This window comes from Microcaecilia unicolor, chromosome 10 (genome assembly GCF_901765095.1).
Source record: "Microcaecilia unicolor chromosome 10, aMicUni1.1, whole genome shotgun sequence".
Lineage (NCBI taxonomy): Eukaryota > Metazoa > Chordata > Amphibia > Gymnophiona > Siphonopidae > Microcaecilia > Microcaecilia unicolor.
In genome coordinates this window covers 124,019,015-124,041,964 of record NC_044040.1, presented here as the reverse complement: position 1 = coordinate 124,041,964, position 22,950 = coordinate 124,019,015, and the positions used below count along the sequence as shown (strand labels likewise).

The 22,950-nt window shown below is 40.8% G+C and overlaps 1 protein-coding gene across 2 annotated transcripts in view; it reads right to left on the bottom strand.

The window, feature by feature from the left end:
* PARL (presenilin associated rhomboid like) overlaps window positions 1-22,950 on the bottom strand; it is a 598,848-nt gene that overhangs the window by 69,341 nt on the left and 506,557 nt on the right. The window contains exon 9 of one of the 2 annotated variants that reach the window (XM_030217137.1): window positions 10,796-10,896. The exons of the other annotated variant lie outside the window; for it this stretch is intronic. Within the exon in view, the coding sequence (XP_030072997.1) occupies window positions 10,825-10,896 (72 nt within the window). The 3' untranslated portion in view covers window positions 10,796-10,824. The remainder of the gene's footprint in view (window positions 1-10,795; window positions 10,897-22,950) is intronic. 2 annotated transcript variants of the gene reach the window in all.

The following is a 22,950-nucleotide window of genomic DNA, read 5'->3' as shown; positions in this document are numbered from 1 at the left end:
TCAGACATGTGGGGAATTCGATGGCACCACTCTCCCAAACAACTTTTCCATGTATTTACTGTTCAGGGTCAAGCGCCGACTGGCATAAGGGCGTTCCTCCAGAGGGCAACCCTGATGGGGAAGAAAACAATCCTACAAGTGTGGCTGACAGAGGAGCAACCCACAGTCAGTTGTTGGAGATCACTGATGATACAAATGTGTGCTTTGGAACGGCATAGCATTACGGATCTGGCATCAGAGGCAGGAGACCTGTTGGTCCCCCTACTGGGACACCCTGACACCAGTTGCTAGGAGTAAAATTTTAAATGCTTGAACTGGGGGAGGGGGGAGATAGGGGAAGGGTGGGAAGGGTGGGAGGGGAAGGGAGAAAATCTGGGAAAGTTGAATATGAAGTGTTAACATACATGGTTGTAGCATGAGATGTTGTTTGTAAGCACTGTGTTTCGAAAACAATAAATATGATTATTAAAAAAAAAGATATAGTATATGCATGACCAGGTATTATGTGCTCGAGAAAGATGAGTGTAATCTCTTTCATTGGGATATAAAACCCTTCAGTGATCTACTAGGTCCAGAGTTTCGCACAAGAAAGGAACCCCTTTCTTAACAGAACCTTCTTCAGCTATAGGCCACCCACTAGACTGATCTAATGTGTAATCTAGTACTCTATTCAAGTCACCTGCCAACACTAATAGATGTCCCTGGGCTTTTCCTCCCACTCTAACAAGCTGTAAGAAAAAGGAATGCTGATATATGTTAGGTGCATATACCCCTAGCAAATAGAACGTAATTCCAAGATGGGTAATTTGTAATAATATATATCTGCCAAGTGCATCTTTATAGATTTCTTTTACCATGCATGGTAAATTCTTCCAGATTAAAACTACAACCCCAAATTTTTTATGATAGGCAGAAGAATAATATAGTTCTCCCACCCAAGCACACTTTAACTTAAGGTGTTCCTGATCTGAAAACCTAGTTTCTTGTAAGCATGCTACATCTGCATGATGATGTTGCAATAATGTTAAAATCTTGTTCTTTTAATCGGAGATGTTATGCCAGACTCATTCCAGGAAAGAATATTTAGGTTACCAGGGGACATTTCTGCTAATATCATATATGATGGTTAATACTTTATAGACATTTCCTTGCACTTCGGTGTCCCAGCCTCCACCAAAGTGCATAAAGGTGTGTTATCTCGCTATAGCAAGAAAGAACCACTTTCCCCTCTGAAATACACTCCTTCAAACTGCAGGGACTCTTGTTTTTGGTGGTATCCTCTGAGTATCTCTACTTTATGTATGTAGTTGTGAATTTTTATAATCACCAGCCTTGGTCCTCGCCAGCCTTCCTGCATTCTGCCGATGCGATGTGCCCTTTTCTAGGCACAGAGGCCCCATGTTATCAGATAAAGCGAACTCTGATGCCAGCCACCTTTCTAGTGCATTGGTGAGTAACTGTTCTGAAACACTCTCTGGCAATCCTATAATCCGAAGATTGCTGCATCTGGACCGATTTTCAAGGTCCTCTAGCTTTTCTCCTTCACCTTTAGTTGTTGCGCCATCACTGCAAGAGGCGCTGTGGCTTGTGGGGGTGGCATCTTCCAACACTGACAATCGGTGTTCTAATTCACCTGCTCATCGGGTGGTAATATGGAATAATGTATGATAGTTCTGCATTTCTATAAATGTTAGATTTTTACTGGAACCACTATCAGTTTTGGAAAGTACCCTGAACCCTTGAACTTGCAGATGTAAGCAGAATATAATCTAGCCAATGATTTTTTTTTTCAAAATTTGTGTCCCATGATTTGTGACGTAACCAGTTAATTTATGACTTAATGCATTCTTAATAAAAGAGCAGAGGACCTGAGGAATTGTGAGACAGTTCTGGGTGGCCTCAGTGCTATTATGTGAGACCCTCAGTTCTCTCTCCCAAAGGCTGTGTGTGTGTGTGTGTGTGTGTGTGTGTGTGTGTGTGTGTGTGTGTGTGTGTGTGTGTGTGTGTGTGTGTGTGTGTGTGTGTGTGTGTGCGTGCGTTTTATTTCTCTTGACCTCTCCGGGGACAATGATAAAGAACCGGTAGATCCCCTACTTGGTGGGGAAGGCCATAAGAAGATCAGCTTGGCCCTAAATGCTGTCAAACTAACAGATATAGTTATTAACAAACCACCAGATATATTACTAGATACAATTTGGACTACAATTTCAGATTTGAGTAAAAATGTTCCTTCCATTTGTTAATGATTTGAGACAGAGGGTAAATTCTTTGGAAGTGAAATTAAAACATCATGAGGAAAAGTTTGAGATTAAAACTGCAGTTGGAAACCTAGGAAGCACTGATCAGACTGTTTCTCAAATACCAATCAGTTCAGGCTGCTTTAGTAGCTGATGTTACTGAAATTTGCTCTAAGTTGCAAAAGATTGTTAATGCTATTAAAAAGCACAAACTTAAGATTCTTGAACACCAAAGAAATGAATATAACACCTAAAACAATGTTGAAAAAATACTTAATAGAAATATTATTATCTTGAAGATCTGATGCCAGATGCATCCCTTGGAAAGTCCAGCAAATCTGCAGAAATATCTCCATCTGGAACTACTATAGTAAATAGTCTCGAAAAAAATCATTTGTTGAAATTCTTTTTCAGAAACAGAGATAAACAATTTATGGGGGGAAAATTTTGTTTTTTTCCTGATATATCCCATGAGACCCAGACATGGAGGCAACATTTTATTTGTTTGTGTGTTTTAGTCGTTTATTAACTTTTAAATAAAGACATAACCATAGTAATGTACATTACAAAGTATCACATGTCAAGTCATAAAAAAAAGAACAGTGGCAAGTATGATATAATAACCTGAGCTAAACAAATTCTGATTTTCTCTAGAAAAAAAAATTATCTAACAAATCCTGGCGCTCTACTATTATTCATTAATACATTTGAATCTGTATGATAGGACAAATTGACAAAGTACTACCACAACAAAAACAACCTCTCTTTAACCTAAGGTTTTCATAACATATACTAAATTCAAACATCTTTAAATTGATGTGTTATCCAAGGTTTATACCCATGAGCACTAGCTCTCCTACCGTTATCCAACTTAAAGCAAATTATACCATTAACTACCTCCGACCCCCCTTTCCCCTCCCAAAATCTCAAAGTTACCCCCCACTCTCCCATTAAAACCCATCCCTCCCTCCCTTTTTTTAAACCCATCCCCCCCCCCCTTTTTTGAGAATGATACCTACTCAAATTCTGTGGAGGATTATATCGAGGTGTGATTCAATAGAAGACTGTGAACTCTTAAGGATAAAGACATTATATATGGTTCCTAAATGGACCAAAATTTGTTCCTGCGTTTTGGAGTTAAGCGTGCATCTCTAGCTTCCATAAGAGCTAAAGCATGAAGAGCATTCTGCCAACACCAAAAGTCTGGCGCCCTGCTCTGCGTCCAACATTGCATGATGCACTTTTTCCCCACTACCCCTGCTTTATATATGAAAATACATTCATATGACAATAGAGAATTGTTACAGCCCACCCAGCCCAACAGAAGTCCAATTGGTGAAATAATCACTCGTTTATGCAACAAATGCTCCCAATATCTAATCTGATGCTTCCAAAACAGTTGTACCCTTGGGCAATACCACAGCGCATGAGCCAAAGTAACCTCAAGATTTCCACACTTAGCACAATTCTTAACATCCAGACACTTCGCATAAAACGCCTGACGGGGAGAGAAATAAGACCTGGTTACGATTCGAAATTGACACTCTCTATATTGTGTACTATAAAGGTAACGTGGAATCAGCTGTATAAAACGCAAAACATCCCCAACACGCAAGCTGCACCCCAACTCTGCTTGCCATCGACTCGTCACCATATTAAAATCCTTTCCGGGCAAGTATGAAACTAGAGACCTATGCAGGGAAGCTACTGAAATATAAATCTGACTCGTTGCTCTAAAAAAACACCTCTAGTTTCTAAAACAAGTCTCTAGTGCAGTTCGGCAGCAAGGATTTAACATAATTACAAGCCTGCATGTAAGCATAAAAATTAAGTGGATGTGATTGGATATGTTCCAGCATATGTTCAAAAGTTTTCACTGACCCATCTTCCCTCAATAGATCCGCTACATCAAATATCCCTTTGGAAGCCCATTTATGAAATACCCCTGTGGTCTGACCTGGACCGAATTCTAGATTCCCCACTAATGGCATAAAATCCGACCAACGTGGATTCACTTTAAGATACTTTGACAAATAGTTCCACACATATCTCATTGAATATAACAAAACATGTTTTTTTCAATGTAGGAGGTAATCTTTTTTGCGCCACATGTAACAAATAGTGAGGGTGAAGCGGTAAAAACAACTCTAAAAACCAACATGTATAATCTTCCGTTCCCAGGATCCAATCAGCCAAATGTCGCAGCAAACATGCTATGTTATACAACCTTAAATTAAGTAATCCTAGGCCTCCTGTGCTCCAAGAATGTTGCTTCATTCAGGTGTTCTTTATTTTGGAGTGTCTTTCTATTTAAAATTTCCCTGCAAGTATTATAGTTATTTATCACTCTGTGTTTTTGGGACCCATCTCTTCTGACTGCCTTTCTGGTTACTAAGGGAGTTTCTCAGTGGTTCGCACTGGAGGGAAGACTCAAGGGGAATTAACAGTTAATGAGCTCAGTAATTAACACAGGCTTTTTATCAATTTGGTTTTGCTTTTTTTGACTGCTCCAGTAGGTTACGTATTGGGCTCTCTTTCAATGAGGGACCAGATCTAAGCAGAATAATATAATATAATATAATTTTCCTTTATAATTTTGTTCTTTTTCTTTGGAATTATTACCTTTTTATTATTGTATTGTCTTGGCTTTACTGTACAAGTTTTTTGTCTTTTTGCTTGATTTGAAATAGTAAAATCATAAATAGTTTTTTTTTAACTTAAAGGTTATCAATAGAAATCAAACAAAATAAAACATGGAAAAGAAAATAAGATGATACCTTTTTTATTGAACATAACTTAATACATTTCTTGATTAGCTTTCTAAGGTTGCTGTGCTTGTGTAGGAAATGTTCTGATAAGGTCTTTTAGCTGCTTTGTATACTACAGGAAACTAACTGAAGACCCCACACAGGATTATACTAAGCAGCTAAAAGACCTTATCAGAACATTTCCTGCACAAGCAAAGCCACACCTGAAGAAACTCAAACCAAACCAGCCTTCTGTGGGCACATTCTACATGCAACTGTGAAATCACTGCACCAGTGATTTCACAGTAAGAATACTGAAAGGTAATTTTAAAACAATACAGGAACGTAAGACCTTTGAAATAAGAATGATTGAATATTTTGACACCCAACAAACAGGACTTAATAAGGATCTGGGTTTTCTAACCCATTATAAACCATGAAGCTGTATTTCTCTGTTTATTTCTCTGTTTATTACCCTCCTGTCACCTACCAGCACCCATCCTGTTAGAATATCAATGAAATGCTTTGATGTCCCCATGCATACCCCCACCCTCCCACTTTGTCAGACTGTCAAAGTGATGCTTTGATGTTTCTCTTATATATACTATCTGCCAACACATTTGCTTATTTCCGATCTGACGAAGAAGGGCAACCTTTGAAAGCTAATCAAGAAATGTATTATGTCCAATAAAAAAGGTATCTTATTTTCTTTTCCATTTTTTATTTTGTTTGATTTCTATTGATAACCTTTATATGCTACGCAAAATCCACAAACCTGGAAACCCTGGCAGACCAATCATATCAGGTACTGGCACATTCACGGAGAAAATATCTGGACTCATAGAGGGAATTCTGAAACCTCTCGTGCACAAAACTAACAGCTTCAAACAAGACACCACAGACTTTCTGAATAAATTGAAAAATATCAAGTAATTACCACCAAACACCCTTCTGGTCACGATGGATGTAGAATCACTATACAGCAACATTCCACATGCGGATGGCATAGCTGCATGTGGGAGGCTCCTAAAAACATCCACACTGGACCATCAATGCTCACCAGAAACTATTACAAAATTAATCAAATTTATTTTAACTCACAACTACTTCCACTTTAACAATGATATCTACAAATAATGGGCACTGCGATGGGCACCAGGACAGCACCCCAATATGCCAACCTTTTTATGGCTGAGCTGGAAGAGACATTTCTGAATACATACCAGACCAAACCTCTAAAATACTACTGGTACATCGATGACATTTTTATGATTTGGACGGAGGGGGAAGAGACTCTGAAACAATTTTACTATTCCTTCAATGCATACCATCCTACAATCAGATTCAAAATTGACTACTCCCCAGAAAGAGTCAATTTTTTGGACACCACGGTCTCAATCAGTGATGGCTGTATACAAACATCTATATACAAGAAACCCACAGACAGATGCAGCTACCTCCACAACTCCAGCTTTCATCCTTCACATACAAAAAGATCCATTATTTACAGCCAAGCCACAAGATACCACCGTATCTGCTCTGACTCAGGGGATAGAGACAGACACCTTGAAATCCTGACTGCATCCTTCAAAGAGAAAGGCTACAACCCCAAAATAATCTCCAAGAATATTGCCTCGTCCCTCAAAACACCCAGGGAAAATCTGCTACAGTACAAAGAAAAAAAAGCCACAGACAGAATCCCCCCTGTAGTGAAATACAACCCAGAGCTGGAGAAACTGAGGAAAATCATAAGAGATCTACAGCCTCTACTCCAGGAGGATGAATTACTGAAAGAGATATTCCCATCCCTACCAGTGCTGGCCTTCCGACAGCCACCCAACTTAAAGCACAAGCTAATCAGAAGTAAACTCCCAACACAGACTGAAAAGGAAGAGAAGGGCACATTTCCCTGCAATATATCCAGCTGCAAGCTATGCCAAAACATTTCACAGGACCCCACCGTCATTCACAAAGGAAAAATATTCAACATAAAGGAATCTTTCACATGCTCATCTTCCAATGTTGTATATATCATTCAGTGTAAAAAATGTAACGAAGGATGCTATATTGGAGAAACAGGCCAGATGCTTAAGACAAGATTTAATTTACATAGACATAACATGAAGAAAGCTGGTGCCAGTCAGGTTCCCACCCCTGTGGGCCAGCACTTTACAAGACCAAGACACTGTATCAGTGATTTCATAGTAAGAATCCTGAAAGGTAACTTTAAAACAATACAGGAACGTAAGACCTTTGAAGTCAGAATGATTGAATATTTTGACACCCAACAGACAGGACTTAACAAGGATCTAGCCCATTATAAACCATAAAGTTGTATTTCTCTGTTTATCACCCTCCTCTCACCTATCCACACTCATCCTGTTAGACTATCAATGAAATGCTTTGATGTCCCCATGCATACCTCCTACCCACCCCCATACCCTGCTAGACTGTCAATGAAATGCTTGGATGTTTCACTTATATATACTATCAGCTACCACATTTGCCTATTTCCGATCTGACAAAGAAGGGTGACCTTTGAAAGCTAATCAAGAAATGTATTAAGTTATGTCCAATAAAAAAAGATATCATCTTATTTTCTTTTCCATGTTTTATTTTGTTTGATTTCTATTGATAACCTTTAAGAGTGGACTAACACGGCTACCACACCTCTCTTTTTAAACTTAAAAAACAATTCTGCGGTGGTTTGTAGACCCTGGGTTTCACACAGCCAAAGTTTGTGGACCTACACAAAATATTTCAGTAGCTCTGAGTGGTTGCTACAAGTGATAGCAAGTCACATAGCTGCCTGTGGCCTGCCTTGGCACCTTCTCTCTGCTGTGTCCAGCCTACACAGAAACAAGAAGTTGAATCAGCGAGGACCTGATGCAGCAGATGGAAAGCACCAAGGCTGGCCATGGGCAGCAGATGTGACTCACTACTGCTACCAGTGATCTCTAGAGGAGAAAACAAGTCAAAAGGGAGCCCGGGGAGGGTGGAGGGGAAATGCCAGATGGAGGAGGGGTTGAGAGAATGGGAGATGCCAGATCGTGGGGTGTAAATTGATATTCCTGCAGTTTAACAGTACTGACTCTGGTTGAGGAGGCAAAGGGATGGCAAGGCAATTTGGGGGGATGGCACTTGCCACCCTGTATCACCCCACAGTTGACACCTATATGCCTCTGCATGACAGTACAGGAGAATAAAAGACACCTGCATAGATTATGGAAAGAGCTGAAAATGGGGAAACAAACCACAAGTATCTACTTTGCAAGCAACTGGTGTTTTGGGAATTTGTCTTTAATCTAAATGTGTAACCTTACATTGTAATACGAGAATTTGGATAATTAATCTATTTTTCAACACTTAATCATAATGGAAACATATAATCTTTATTGCAAAGAAGAAATTTTTTTCAAATAATTCTAAAATCTAAATGTTTAACCTTACATTGTAATGGCTGCCACGTAACCTGAAAACGGTCTATGAATTGACCAATTTCCGCAAACTATTGAAAACCTATCTCTTCGACAAGATATATCACAAAGATCAACATGTGTAACTGTATAATTTAACATGTGTAACTGTATAGTCTTAAAACTTACAGACTGTCTTATAATGTTTTATAATGTCTTTCTGCTCTAACGCCCTCATCTATCTTACTACCATGTAACACAAAACCCTCTGTAAACCAAATGTATATTCAATGCTATTTCCAGTATCCATGACAAAATGTAAGCCACATTGAGCCTGCAAAGAGGTGGGATAATGTGGGATACAAATGCCATAAAATAAATAAATAAATAAATAAATAATACGAAAATTTGGATAATTTAATCTATTTTTTATGTCTATATATATATTAATTTGTTGAATTTTCCTGTGATTCAATTATTGCCTACAGAAATATTGTTTTATAATTATTTGCCATCAAGAATTGTGAGAATGAAAGAAGAGCATGAGAGCTGCCCAAGCTCAAGCTGTGGTTGAATGGTTCCAGGACCAACCTCAAAAATTATGGGTGCAGGAGGAAATGATGTCAGCTCCAGCAGAGATGATAGCTTGGGACTGACGCTCGAGCTGTGGTTGAATGGTTCCAGGACTAACCTCAAAAATTATGGGTGCAAGTGAAAATGACTCCAGAGATGACAGCCTAGGATTGATGCCCCACTCGGACTGAACCAATTAATCATTATATCTCCTCCCAATTACCTATGATAACAACAGATTTGTGGGCTGATCATGTCCTGGCTCATGGTCACTTGCAAACTGATGCTGGAACTCAAGACAGAATTCAAATTCATATGAAGGACTTGAAGGGTATCCTACACAGCATAAAAAAGGAAGTTGGAGAAAGGGCTGCAGATCTGTAAGGGAGAGTTGCACAGTGTGAAGAACATGTGGAAGGCCTCCATGCTTTTATGAATCTCATTGAACAAATACTAGAGCACTCTGGGATCAGGTCGAAGCCCTCGAGAACAGATCCAGGAGGCACAATGTCTGTTTCAGATGAGTTCCAGAAAAGTCACTGACTGCATGACAATGGTCCAATAAATTATTCAATGTTTACTGCAGGCCACAGAACCTAATGATGCAGCAGATATTGCTATCAAAATTAATAGAGCACACATAGATCCTTGGGCCCAAAAAGAGATTACAAACCAAGAGATATTATGGTCTATCTCCATGATTTCAAGCTAAAGGATAAAATTATGGCTTTAGCAAAGTCATATAATACTGTGGACATCTTTAAAAATAGAAATGTTTGAAGAGATTTCAGCACTAAAGCTATGGAGGAGGAAAGAATTTGCTGGAGTTACAGTGTTCCAGTGTTTGGCTAATATGAAGTACAAGTGGGGCTTCCCATTCAGCTCATTCTTTTCCTTTAATAATCTAAGAGGACCCAAACACCTGACAATACCTGGAAAGCACCGCAACAGCTGAAAGTAGACAATATACTGAAGGAGGTGACCAACAGGCTGATTAAAAGGAAGGATATACTCAACAAGCCCTGAACTGGCAGAGAGTAACAACTGGTACACACCCTAATCGCTTTTCATCACAGGCAATGGGAATGACACATGAGTCTTCGGTGCAGCTACCCACCTGAAATTAACATCGTGGGTTTTTGTTCTCATATAAGGATCTTCTTTTTCTCTTTGAAATAAGGAGCTGCTGTGAATGCAACTAACTGAGCAGTTTATGACAGTTTCATAGTCTGAATGATGTTTTCTCACTGGGGTTGTTTTTAGGCCTAACAGGAGACAATCTAATTGTTGTGCTAGATATGATCAATATAGAACCTTATGTATTAAGGATGAGGGGGTGTCAGGAGGAGAAACGAGTATGTACTTTAAGGAGTAACAAACCTCTTCAAAAATTCTATAGTTAACAACATTAGCTATCAAATTCCAACCTCTTTTAAACCTACTGCCTCAAAACACAAACACATAAGCTACTGACGTTCTCCCAAATCTTGACTGTAAAAAAAAAAAATTTATTGTAACTGCATCACACTGCAAACCATGAACTGTAAGCCACTCTGAACCAAAACTTGTTTTTGGATAACAGTGGGATACAAGAATGCATAAATAAATAAACTCAAACAAACTCCCACTACAGATTCTTATGACACTCACCAAAATCTAGCTTAGTACGGCAAGATTTACGCGCCCACTTCTTCATCGGGAAGCGGTAAAAATTATTTTAAATTCTTAATGTTTTAATATAGTCTTTTGTGTTTTTCTACTACTTTATATCCATTAAATGAAACAGATTAAACTTGAAAAATTATAACAATCCAATACTCATCTTTTTGTTGCCCTTATCTTTTTGTTGTTTTAATCAGCCTGGGGATTTTTATTGCCGACATAGGCTATGTTTCGCTTGCCAGCTGTATCAAGGCTTTCCCCCTAAAATGACAAAAGTATGGATTAAATCTAAAACCACACTCAAGTCTACCCTTTATAACAACCTTTACTGTCCCAACCTGTACCTGCTAAGAATGATGCCTCCACTTTTCCTCCTAACTTCAAAATGGTGGCAGCGTTCTTACTACTTCTTAAATAAGACTAAACCTGATCACCTGACGTGAGGGAACCAACCCAAAGACCTGGGACTACAACAGTGTAATCCATTCTATTTCTAAATTTAAACCTTTCGTTGACACCAAATCCAATTTAAATATCCAATTTTGCTCCCAATAGTTTAACTTTTATTTTCTATATTTCCACCCTCCCACCCTACTTGTAGTTGATCTACTACTCGCCATCTAATATCGGACTCAGTATGCTGTTTACCCAATGTTGTACCAAGGGTGCTTGAAGTGATCTTGTGTGGATATGGGATTTGTGCTCATTAAGCCTGAGTTTCACTGGATGGCTACTACGTCCTACATACAGTAAGTCACATGGACAGGTGATAACATAAATCACATTTCTACTGGCATAAGTGACTTACTTCTCAATTTTAATGCATAACTAGACCCTGGAGGTGTCCACTGGGGGCCCCCAATTATATATTGACACCATTGGCATTTCCAATAGGCTAAATGTGCAGCTTCCTCATTTTCTTCCATCTTAGAACCATATCGATTGGGGATCAACATCTGACCCAGAGTCTTCCCCCTTGTGTAGGCTACTACTGGAAATGCTTAAAAAATGGATATAATTGTAGCACGTGCCAATGGCTTCTCATAATTTGAATGAAATCCTTAGAAACCTGACTAAACAGTAATATACAGATTAATCCATCTTCCTGAGGGTGATGCTCTTGTAATAACAATTCTCTCTTAACATAACATGCCCTCAAATATGCTTTTCTAATTGAAGATCTCGGGTAACCCCTCTGTAAAAATCTCTCTCATAATTGTGCTGCATGAAATTTAAACTCTTCCAAAGATGCACAAATCCACCATAACCTCAAAACTGACTTACAGGTAAATTATAATTCAAGGAGAAAGGGTGGTAACTGTCAAAATGTTAAAAGGTATTGCGCTCAACCTCCTAACGATATAATGTTGTAAAGATTTTTCCTCACACCTTAATTAACATTTAATAATGCCTTTGTATTGCTCCATGGTGCGACTGCACCTCGAATACTGTGTGCCATTCTGGTCACCGCATCTCAAAAAAGATATAGCAGAATTAGAAAAGGTACAGAGAAGGGCAATGAAAATGATAAAGAGGATGGAATAACTTCCCTATAAGGAAAGGGTAAAGTGTCTAGGGCTCTTCAGCATGAAGAAGAGACAGCTGAGGGGAGATAGAGGTCTATAAAATACTGAGTGGAATGGAACGAGTAGAGGTGAAATGCTTGTTTACTCTTTCCAAAATTACTAGGACTAGGGGGCACACAATGAAGCTACTAAGTAGTAAATTTAAAACAAACTCGAGAAAATATTTCTTCACTCAACGTGTAATTAACACGTGGAAATCAGAACGGCAAGTGAGGTGATTAAATTTACAGATGACATAAAACTATTCAAAGTTGTCAAATACATGCAGAATGTGAAAAATTGCAGGAAGACCTTAGGAAATTGGAAAACTGGGCATCCAAATGGCAGATGAAATTTAATGTGGACACATGAAAGGTGATGCACATTGGAAAGAATAATCTGAATCATAGTTACCTGATGCTAGGGTCCACCTTGGGCGTCAGCACTCAAGAAAAAGATCTAGGTGTCATTGTAGATAATAGGCTGAAATCTTCTGATCAGTGTGTGGTGGTGGACAAAAAAACAAACAGGATGCTAGGAATTATTAGGAAAGGGATGGTGAATAAGACCAAAAATACTATAATGCCTTTGTATCGCTCCATAGTGCAATCTCACCTTGAGTATTGTGATCAGTTCTGCTCACTGTATCTCAGAAAAGATATAGAAGAATTAGGAAAGGTTCAAAGAAGAGCGACCAAAAATGATAAAGAGGATGGAACTCCTTTCGTATGAAGACAGGCTAAACAGGTTAGGGCTCTTCAGCTTGGAAAAGAGATGGATGAGAGGAAATATGAGTGAGGTCTACAAAATCCTGAGTGGTGTAGAATGAATAGAAGTGAATCGATTTTCACTCGTTCCAAAAGTACAAAGACTAGGGGACACTTGAGGAAGTTACATGGAAATACTTTTAAAACAAATAGGAGGAAATATTTTTTCACTCAATGAATAGTTAAGCTCTGGAACTCTTTGCTGGAGGATGTAGTAACAGCAGTTATCGTATCTGGGTTTTAAAAAGGTTTGGTCAAATTCCTGGAGAAAAAGTCCATAGCCTGCTATTGAGACAGACATGGGGAAGCAACTGCTTGCCCGCGGATTGGTAGCATGGGATGTTGCTGCTAATTGGGTTTCTGCCAGGTACTTGTGACCTGGCCAGACCTGGCTTGGCCACTGTTTAGAAAACAGGATACTGGGCTAGGTGGACCTGACCCAGTATGACTTCTCTTTATATTCTTATGTTATGTTCTTATGTTTCATTTCTGTGTTTCTTGGGGAGTTGATTGAAACAAAAACGGAACTAAATATTCTTATCCCCAACAATACTTAGGTGAACCATTGTTATGCATGATTCTTGTCCACTTTGGGAGGCTGCTTGGCTGGGATACAATATTTGGAATTTAAACACAACTTGTTGGGTTTTTCTATAAATTGATAGATGTGTTTATATATGCTCTGTTTGCTTTAGGACAAATCCGCTTTGGGAGTTGTCTCCCTTCTTGTGTATGGGCATGCATTTAGTCTCAGGATGGCCCATTATTTGAATAGTTTTGTTTGGCCTAATTACATTTTTTTAATGAACTTCACAGCTAGAGAAATTTCTGTCTGATAGGGAGGTGGCAACAGCATGATAGGTAACAGTGGGGGATTAGATTAAATGAAGACAACAATGTAGTTCTAAATTTAAGGGAAGGTAGTTTTTCCTCTTTACTTTTTGTTCTAGTTAGGTCTGCTTGAGGGAAGTTATTTTTGCAGTTCCTTTATTCCTCTGTTTTGTTTTTATGACAAATAATCTGGGGGAAAAAAATTTAACAAAAGAGGTATCAACATAAAACAACACACTTGCATATAAAAAGTCAATTAAAAGCCCAATATGTTTTGGCACATACCTGCGCCACAGTTGTACATATCAAAGCTGGGAGCCAATGAGGGCACAGAAGGACGGTCCTGGCTCTCTCCTCACTGGCTCCCAATGTCGTGATGTACAGCTGCCGGGGTCACAGGACATTTGTATATCTTGAGGCTGGGAGCAAATGAGAGAGGGTGCTGGCTCCTTGCCCTTTCTTTCCCCGCCTGAGGGATTAAGTGGCTGCAGCAGCAAAGATAGGGCCTCTTATCAACCACACCAGTGATTCTCATCTGGCAATGCTGATGAAGCCCTGTGCTTTGTTGGCATTACTGAGCTGGGAATCGCTAGCGTAGTTTGATAAAAGAGGTCCAAAGTAAACGGAGACCAGGTGGGCTGACCAGTTGAGAAACTGTGCACTTAAACAGCAGTGTCTTAAGCAGATACAGCAGTGGTGGCACACAAAGTGAAAGAACAATATGCATCTTATTTGGAGCAGTTTAATTTGCTTTCTTCATCACCAGCAAAACATAAAAAATGGTGGTAATCACACATGTATAAGGCTCGTTCACTCTTTCACTTGTTGAAAGAATATATGTTAAAAAGAGACTGGACAATAAGGAAAGTCAGGCTTCCATTTGAAAAGAGTATGGTGTCCATCCAAGCCATATCTTAAGTATCTACAAGCAGAAAGACAAGCTTCTTAAGGACTGGCAGACTACCACCAATCCTGAAAGAAAATACAAGAGAGCTAGCAAAGATAAAGACCTGGAAGAAGCTCTTCTTCAATTGTTTTCACAAGCAAGAAGCCAACAGCTTCCTGACAGTGGTCCCCTGCTGTCGGAGAAAGCAAACTATTTGGCACAAAACCTTGGCACTATCAGTTTTAATTCAACTGTTGGCTAGTTGGAATGATGGAAAGTGAGACACCACATCAAGTTCAAGCAGCATGGCAAAAAAAACCAAACAAACAATAACACAGATGAGTAAGGTACAACGAGATGTGTAGCAAATGTTCTATCTGGCATTACAAAAAATAACAAACCATGTGACATTTTTAATGCAGATGAAACAGCTCTGTATGGGAGAGCAATTCCTGATGGGACACTTGCATTCAAACAGGCCAAGGTGGCTGGTACAAAAGTGTCAATGGAAAGACTGACACTGCTGCTATCATGCCAACATGAATGGAGTGGAGAAGTGGCCTAGTGATTACAGCACCGGTCTTGACATCCAGAGGTGCCCAGTTCAAATCCCACTGCTGCTCCTTGTGATCTTGGGCAAGTCACTTAACCCTCCATTGCCTCAGGTACAAACTTAGGTTGTGAGCCCTCCAGGGACAGGGAAATACCCAGTATACCTGAATGTAACTCACCTTGATCTACTACTGAAAAAAGGTGTGAGCAAAATAAAAACAAATAAAATATAAACATGGACAGAAATTTAAAGTTAGAGCCACTGACAATCAGTAAATGTAAATAGCCACATTGTTTCAAGAACATGAAACACCTTCTAGCATATAAGGCAAAATATAATGCTTGGATGACACAGAAATTTGGCTACAATGACTAAAGAAAAACACAATGCAATGGCAGAAGCACAACATTCTGATGCTGTGTGACAACTGTATAGCATACCGCAATGTTAAGATTACCAAATGTTAAGCTTGTGTTCCTACCACCCAACACAATTTTTCTTATCCAGCCAATGGATCAGGGTAAAGAAGTCAACTTCAAGAAGCATTACAGAGTGCTGGTGCTGCGTCATTTCATGGGCAAACATGGGCAAGCGAGTGCTGAAATAACTTGTAAGCTTATACTGCCGGAGAAGGTTTAGCACTGTGTTACTCAGAGTATGACTGCCAACTGCTACAGACAGGCTAGCTTTGTCAAAGAATGTTATGATGATATAATTCCTGCAGCCTCTGTGGAGAACACAGACGAGAAGCCTGTGGATCTCCCAGCTGGAGTGATGGCAGAGGAGTTTGATTGCTACGTGGCAGTTGATGATGACCTTCAGACACCTATATAAATAATTCTCACCTCCAACGTTCTGAAGCTCACTCTGTGGCAGGGAAACACTGAAGCCCTGTACTGTTGGTAGGCTAGGTTGTCAGCACCACTCACTCTCACTCCTGCACCACTCACTCTCACTCATGGACACACCCTCAGCCACGCCCCAGCCAGACATAATTCACAACCCCAACGTTCTATGAAGCCTCCACAACTACCAATGTTCTAACTTGCATGGTGGTGAAACCCAAATTTGCCCATGTGTTGGCCCCGCCCTTGCGTCACAACGTGATGACGCCGAGGGCGGAGCACTGACACTGAGCAAATCCCATCTCACCCCACTGCTCACTGCTGCTACCCCCCCTACGTCCGATACAAAAAAAAAAAAAAAAAACAACCTGCAAAAATTCCCCCCCCCCTCAGGTCACAACACCCAGTGCCAGTCCCCCCTCTCTGACCGCCCACCCACCCAACAGACCTGCACAAGTGTCCTACCCCCCTCCAGCCACCCCGCAATTCTCCTCTCTCCCCGCCCCTGCCGCCACGCCCCCCCGGAGGCAGTCACCGCTCCACCCCCCCCCCACGATGACTCCGCAGCCACTGCATCCCCCCTTCCACACCCACCCAGGACGTCGCTGCCGCCGCTCCACCCTCTCCGAACGCCCACCCACCCAACAGACCTGCCGAAACATAAACAGATGATTTTAAGAACCAAGACGGCACCGCAGGCAGCCAGCAGGCATTGCCTGTACACTCTGAAGCTGCGCTTCCTCTAGCCTGATGTCAATGCCCCTGCTGGGGAACCCAGAGGAGCGCACCGACGTCACAGGCGAGAGGAGGAGCAGCTTCAGAGTGTACAGCCAATGCCTGCTGGCTGCCTGCGGTGCCGTCTTGGTTCTTAAAATCATCTCTTTCTGTTTCGGCAGGTCTGTTGGGTGGGTGGCCGGACGGAGAGAGGGGAGCTGCGGCGGCAGCGACGACCTGGGTGAGGGTGGAAGGGGGCTGCAGTGGCTGCGGTGACATCGGGAGGGGGGGAACAGTGGCAAACTCTGGGGGCGTGGTGCCAGGGGTGGGGAGACAGGAGAATCGACAAAAACCTTGCAAGGGCCCGTTTCATTTTCTTGGAAACGGGCCTTTTTTACTAATCTGCCAATATAACCGATACAGAGATTTGCTTAGACCTGCAGTTTGTGGAGTGGAGGAGTAGCCTAGAGGTTAGTCCAGTGAACTTTGATCCTAGGGAACTGGGTTTGATTCCCACTGCAGTTCCTTGTGACTCTGTTGCAAAAACCACAGAAAGGTGGTGTATCAAGTTCCATTCCCTTTCCCTTTGCAGTTGAAGATGATGAGCCCAAGGGATAGAAGTAGGCAGTGAGGGTGATGCAATAAGCCCTGTGACATCTGCTGTAGCATTACAGAGATTAAACATTGAGGATAATGGGTGCCAAAACTACAAAATGTTTTATGATCTGCTCAACCTGGTTTCATAAACAGACAAAACACTGTACAGAAAACTATTACTGATTTCTTTTCTCCTATTTAACAGACTACTAATGACTTGACAAAAGTTGCACATAAGCTTTATTGATATTTTTAGAAAATTGTCTATGATTTACATCTAAAACTACATTTGTCATTGTGAGAACATTTTTGACTGTTCTATAACAGTAATAAATACATTTCTACACTGGCTCTGTGCGATTACTGAAATTATTCAATGAAAAGGGTAACACTGGTTATGTGCAAGTTAAACTTTGGTCCTGAGGCCTTGCACTTAACAAGAGTGCACTGTACTTGTTTAGCAAAGCAAAATGCTTTACCAATTAATGGATTAAAGGATTGAAACAGTGTAAAAACCAATAATACAGGGAGAAACATAGATGGGGAGCAATTACATAGCAGTTAACAATAGGTAGAATGGGTATGGAAAGAAGTCTCCACCCGACAGCACCCCAATTATGTTCTTAAAATAGGTCTTAAGGCCCTTTTTAAATTTTTCATAAGATGTCTGCACACATAAATAGGCAGGCAAAGCATTCCAAATTGCTGGTGAAGCAAAGGCAGAAGCAAACTGGCATGTTAATGCCAGTCGAACAAATGAAGGGGGGGAAAGGAGGTGGATATTAATATTTTGCCATCTAGTAGGATAAGAGTTAGATAAGAAAATCACCAGGTATGGCAGGAGTTCCTAAAAAATGCTTTGTAAGCAAGAAATAATTTAAAATGTATTGGATAAATAATTGGAAGTCAATCTTTGCTGGTAAGGAGTGGAGATACATGATCATGCTTTCCAGTAGAACAAAATAAGCGATGGCAACATTTAAAACTTGCAAAATCTTTTATTTTTTATTTATAACCATTTAAATTTTTACAAGCGATAAAACAACTTGCGGGAAATACAGAGAAAGTAATATGTAGGAATTATTTCAGTCAGGTAATTCTATTCTCTTCCTTAGACCACTAAATAGGGAGAGTGAAACAAGATGAGATCAATTAAACAGAAAACAGAAAAAAAAACGTGGTATTAACCTGATTATCCCCAGATATTACTCGTCTAATTCATTATTCCACATTGATCATCTGGTTGGCTTCTTCAAGGCCAATACGGTGTATAGTCAAATCATTTCATTGAAAAACATACTTATTGTCCAATATTAGTTAGAAATAATACATCTGATTACATTCTTTCTCTTTTAAAAACCAGAACTTATTTAACAATACATATACTTAAGTCTCTAATTCAAATTCCACTGATTAAAGTAATCCCAGTTTTCACAGGCTTCACTCCTTTTAAAGTCATAATTTAAGGAAATATTTCTGAGGAAAACTTTAGGAGTCATACTCGGAACTCTGGGAAAAACAATAATCTCGATAATAATCTATAATAATATTCATTTTATTATTCAAAATTTCTGGTCTATTATCATAACCAGTTCTTGCTCATGTAGAATCATTTGTTATATCAATTTTTTACTCTCAAAGGGTTCAGCTGATTTGTCCATGTAACTCTCTAATAAAATTATATCTGAAACAAAATTATTTACTGCCCCCGTTAGGTCCCGAAGCGCCTTCCAGATGGTATTCAATGTAATCTCCACGGGAGCCAAAAACTCCAAGTTGATTTCTCAATGTTTAGGAGTGGTTCCGCCGATTCGGGTTCTGCCGTAAACGTCCTCCGTTTCAGCATATAGCTGTAACTCACTCCTCCACTCCTTTGGGTAAAACTTGCAAATTTAATACTACAATAAAAGTATATAACCATATTCCAGATGGCTCAAAACAAAGGAATGCATTAAAATCCTCAAGGTTTTCTTACAGATGGTTTACAGACAATTTCTCCTAAGGAAAATATTTTCCCAGCAATTTTTCCTTTGGACATTTGTTCCCTTGGACATATTTTCCCCAACAATATATAGTTACTTGCAAATCCTCTACATTTAGGTAACATACATACAAAATAACATAGTAAGTGACGGCAGATAAAGATCTGAACAGTCCATTCAGTCTGCCAAACAGTTACACTCATTATCAATTCATGATTAAATCAGCAATGAATATGATATTATATACTTCATCACAAATCTTTCTTTGGTGTTTCTGGGACATAGGTTCGTAGAAGTCCACCCTGCTCTATCCTTATGTTCCACCTACTGGAGTTGCCATCAAAGCCCACTCCAGCCCATCCAACATTTTACAAAAGATGCTTTATTGTCCTAGAAAATTGTTACATACAAGTATAATCTGCCATCTACAAAAGCAATGAATAATTTCAATTCAGAAATTGAAATTGTGAGCAATGCCACTCAAATATTCAACAAGATCAGTTTTGTTGTAGTTTTTGACAATTCGTTGATTACCCTAAGAAAGCAAATAGAATGTTAGGTATTATTAGGAAAGGAATGGAAAACAAAAATGAGGATGTTATAATGCCTTTGTATCACTCCATGCTGCGACCGCACCTCAAATATTGTGTTCAATTCTGGTCGCCGCATCAAAAAAAAGATATAGTGGAATTAGAAAAGGTGCAGAGAAGGGCGACGAAAATGATAAAGGGGATGGGATGACTTCCCTATGAGGAAAGGCTAAAGTGGCTAGGGCTCTTCAGCTTGGAAAAAAGGCGGCTGAGGAGAGATATGATAGAGGTCTATAAAATAATGAGTGGAGTTGAACGGGTAGATGCCTTCCCTGGGCACCCTTCCTCCCATGATTCAGGAAAACGATTGGCTATGCTCTCTGGACTTAAAGGATGCTTACACTCATATCCTGATACTGCCAGCTCACAGACAGTATCTTCAATTTCGTCTGGAATGTGCTTAACCCTCTTCCTGGGGAGACAGGGGTGATTACGCACCATATTCATACAGAACCAGGGCGGATTAGCCGCCAGAGACCCTATAGGGTGCCAGAGGCTCGGAGGAGGGAAATTATCAGACAAGTACAGGAAATGCGGGACCTGGGCATCATTGAGGAGTCCAACAGCCCCTGGGCTAGCCCAGTAGTGCTAGTCCCAAAACCTGATGGCTCCCAAAGGTTTTGCATAGACTTCAGAAGGGTCAATGCCATTTCTAGATTTGATGCCTATCCCGTGCCTCGCATTGACGAGCTGTTAGACAGATTGGGGCAAGCCAGGTACCTTACCACTCTAGATCTTACGAAGGGCTACTGGCAGATTCCTTTGGCAGACAAGGCCAAGCCAAAGACGACCTTTGGCACGCCTATAGGGCTATATCAGTTCCGAAGGATGCCGTTTGGCCTAAATGGGGCGGCGGCCTCCTGCCAGCGCTTAGCCGATTTCATCCTGCGGTGGCATTACGAGTATGCGGCTGCCTATATGGATGATATCGTGATATTTAGCCAAGACTAGGAGTCCCATCTGCCTCGGGTGGCTGCAGTGTTAAGGTCTCTGTGAAGGGCTGGCTTGACGATCAACCCAAAGAAGTGCATGTTCGCCAGCCAGGAGGTAACCTATTTGGGGTACCGGGTAGGGGGCGGCATCATCAAACCCATAACAGATAAAATACAGGGGATACAGGAGTTTTCCTTGCCCCTCAACAAGAAGCAACTCCGTAGCTTTTTGGGGCTCGTGGGGTACTAATAGGCGCTTCATTCCCAGATTTGTGGAAATCTCCTGTCCGTTGACCGAGATGTTAAAGAAGGCCCAACCCAATACTCTGAGATGGGGGGCTCAAGGGAGGGAAGCTTTTGATACCCTGCGCCACATATTGTGTCAAGAACCTGTTTTGAGGGGGGTGGATTTCGGGAGACCCTTCCTCCTACAAACTGATGCCTCAGAGACAGGACTTGGGGCCGTCCTGTCGCAAGAATTCTGGCAGGAGGAGCATCCAGTACTGTTTTTGAGTAAGAAGTTGACCCCGGCCGACCGCCGCTATTCGGTCATAGAGAGGGAATGCCTAGCAGTTAAATGGGCCATGGAGGCTTTAAAATATTACCTACAAGGGCGCCATTTTACTCTCATAACAGACCATGTCCCATTAAAGTGGCTACAACTGATGCGGGGCCAAAATGGCCGTCTGACTATGTGGTATTTGGCCCTACAGGCTTTTTCCTTCACAGTGCAACATCGGACAGGGAAGCTCCATGGGAATGCCGATGCCCTGTCACGAATTGCGGACCCTCTGGAGGGCCCTCAGCAGTTCTCTGAGGGTCACAATTTCTTGAGGGAGGGGGTGTGTGACAAGGTTACAGCCCAGATGTACGAAATGAAGCAGCAAACCCCTAAACTACATCTCCCAGAATGCATTTCCAGTCCCAGCATGGGGAGCCCAGGGGATAGGCAAGCTGGCCATATACCATCTCTGACCACAAGAGGGAGGGAGAATGAGGAAGCCCAGTTCCCCTGGACCCGCAATCAGTATATTATGCAGCCCACCTGTAATAGGGAAGGGTGGGGTGAGAAGCAGGAGGAGGATTGGGTGGAAGAGGGGGTTAATCAGGCTGAGCAGGGAGAAGAAAGCAGAATGGAATGGGAGCTGGAGAGCCCTGAGGAAGGCGGCACCTGAAGGTGAAAATCTATGTTGTTTGGAAGTTATTTTGATTTAAAACCTGCTTTAAGAAAGAAGCCTGTTTTCTTTTGGTTAGACCTGTTTGCTGTGGGGGAAATCTTGACTGTGGGGGAAGGTGGCTAGAAGAGTTACAAGCCTGGTTCCCCAAGCTGCACCCTGATTAATGGAAAAGTCCATAAACTATTATTAAGATGGTCTTTGAAAATCCACTGCTTATTCCTGGGATAAGTAGCTTAAAATCTGTTTTACTCTTTTGAGATCTTGCCAGGTACTTGGATTAGTCACTGTTGGAAACATGGCAATGTTTACCTTCTTATATTCTTAAGAATTCCTACTATCTTTCATCCAGGTTCCAGGTTCCATTACATGATCATCACCTCTCCCTGCCAGTTATCTCTTCTGCTTTTTTCTTCCCAACTTTTTTCTGCCACTTGATCTATCTTCCCAAGAGCTGCAGTGGGAATTGAAGTCAGCTCCCCAGGTTCTCAACCCACCACACTAACCATTAGGCTACTCCTCCACTCCAGGGACAGTGAAAGGTTAAGTGACTTGCCCAGGGTCACAAGGAGCCTCAGAGCGAATCAAACCCAGTTCCCCAGGTCCCCAAACCAATGTACCTAACCACTAGGCCACTCTTCCCATCAGCTTCTTATCCTTTCCCCCCTCCCCCTCTTATGTCCTGAATTTGCTTTTCTGTTAATTTCTATGGTGATCCTTTCTTTTGATATTTTAGTCTATAAACTGCTTTGACATTCTATTATGAAAGCTAGGATAGTAAGTTCAAATAAATATAAACATAATTAGTAGAAATGTTGTATTCCCTCTTACGTTACAACATTAGGGAGAGCTCTGTCTTTCACGTTACGATATTAGTA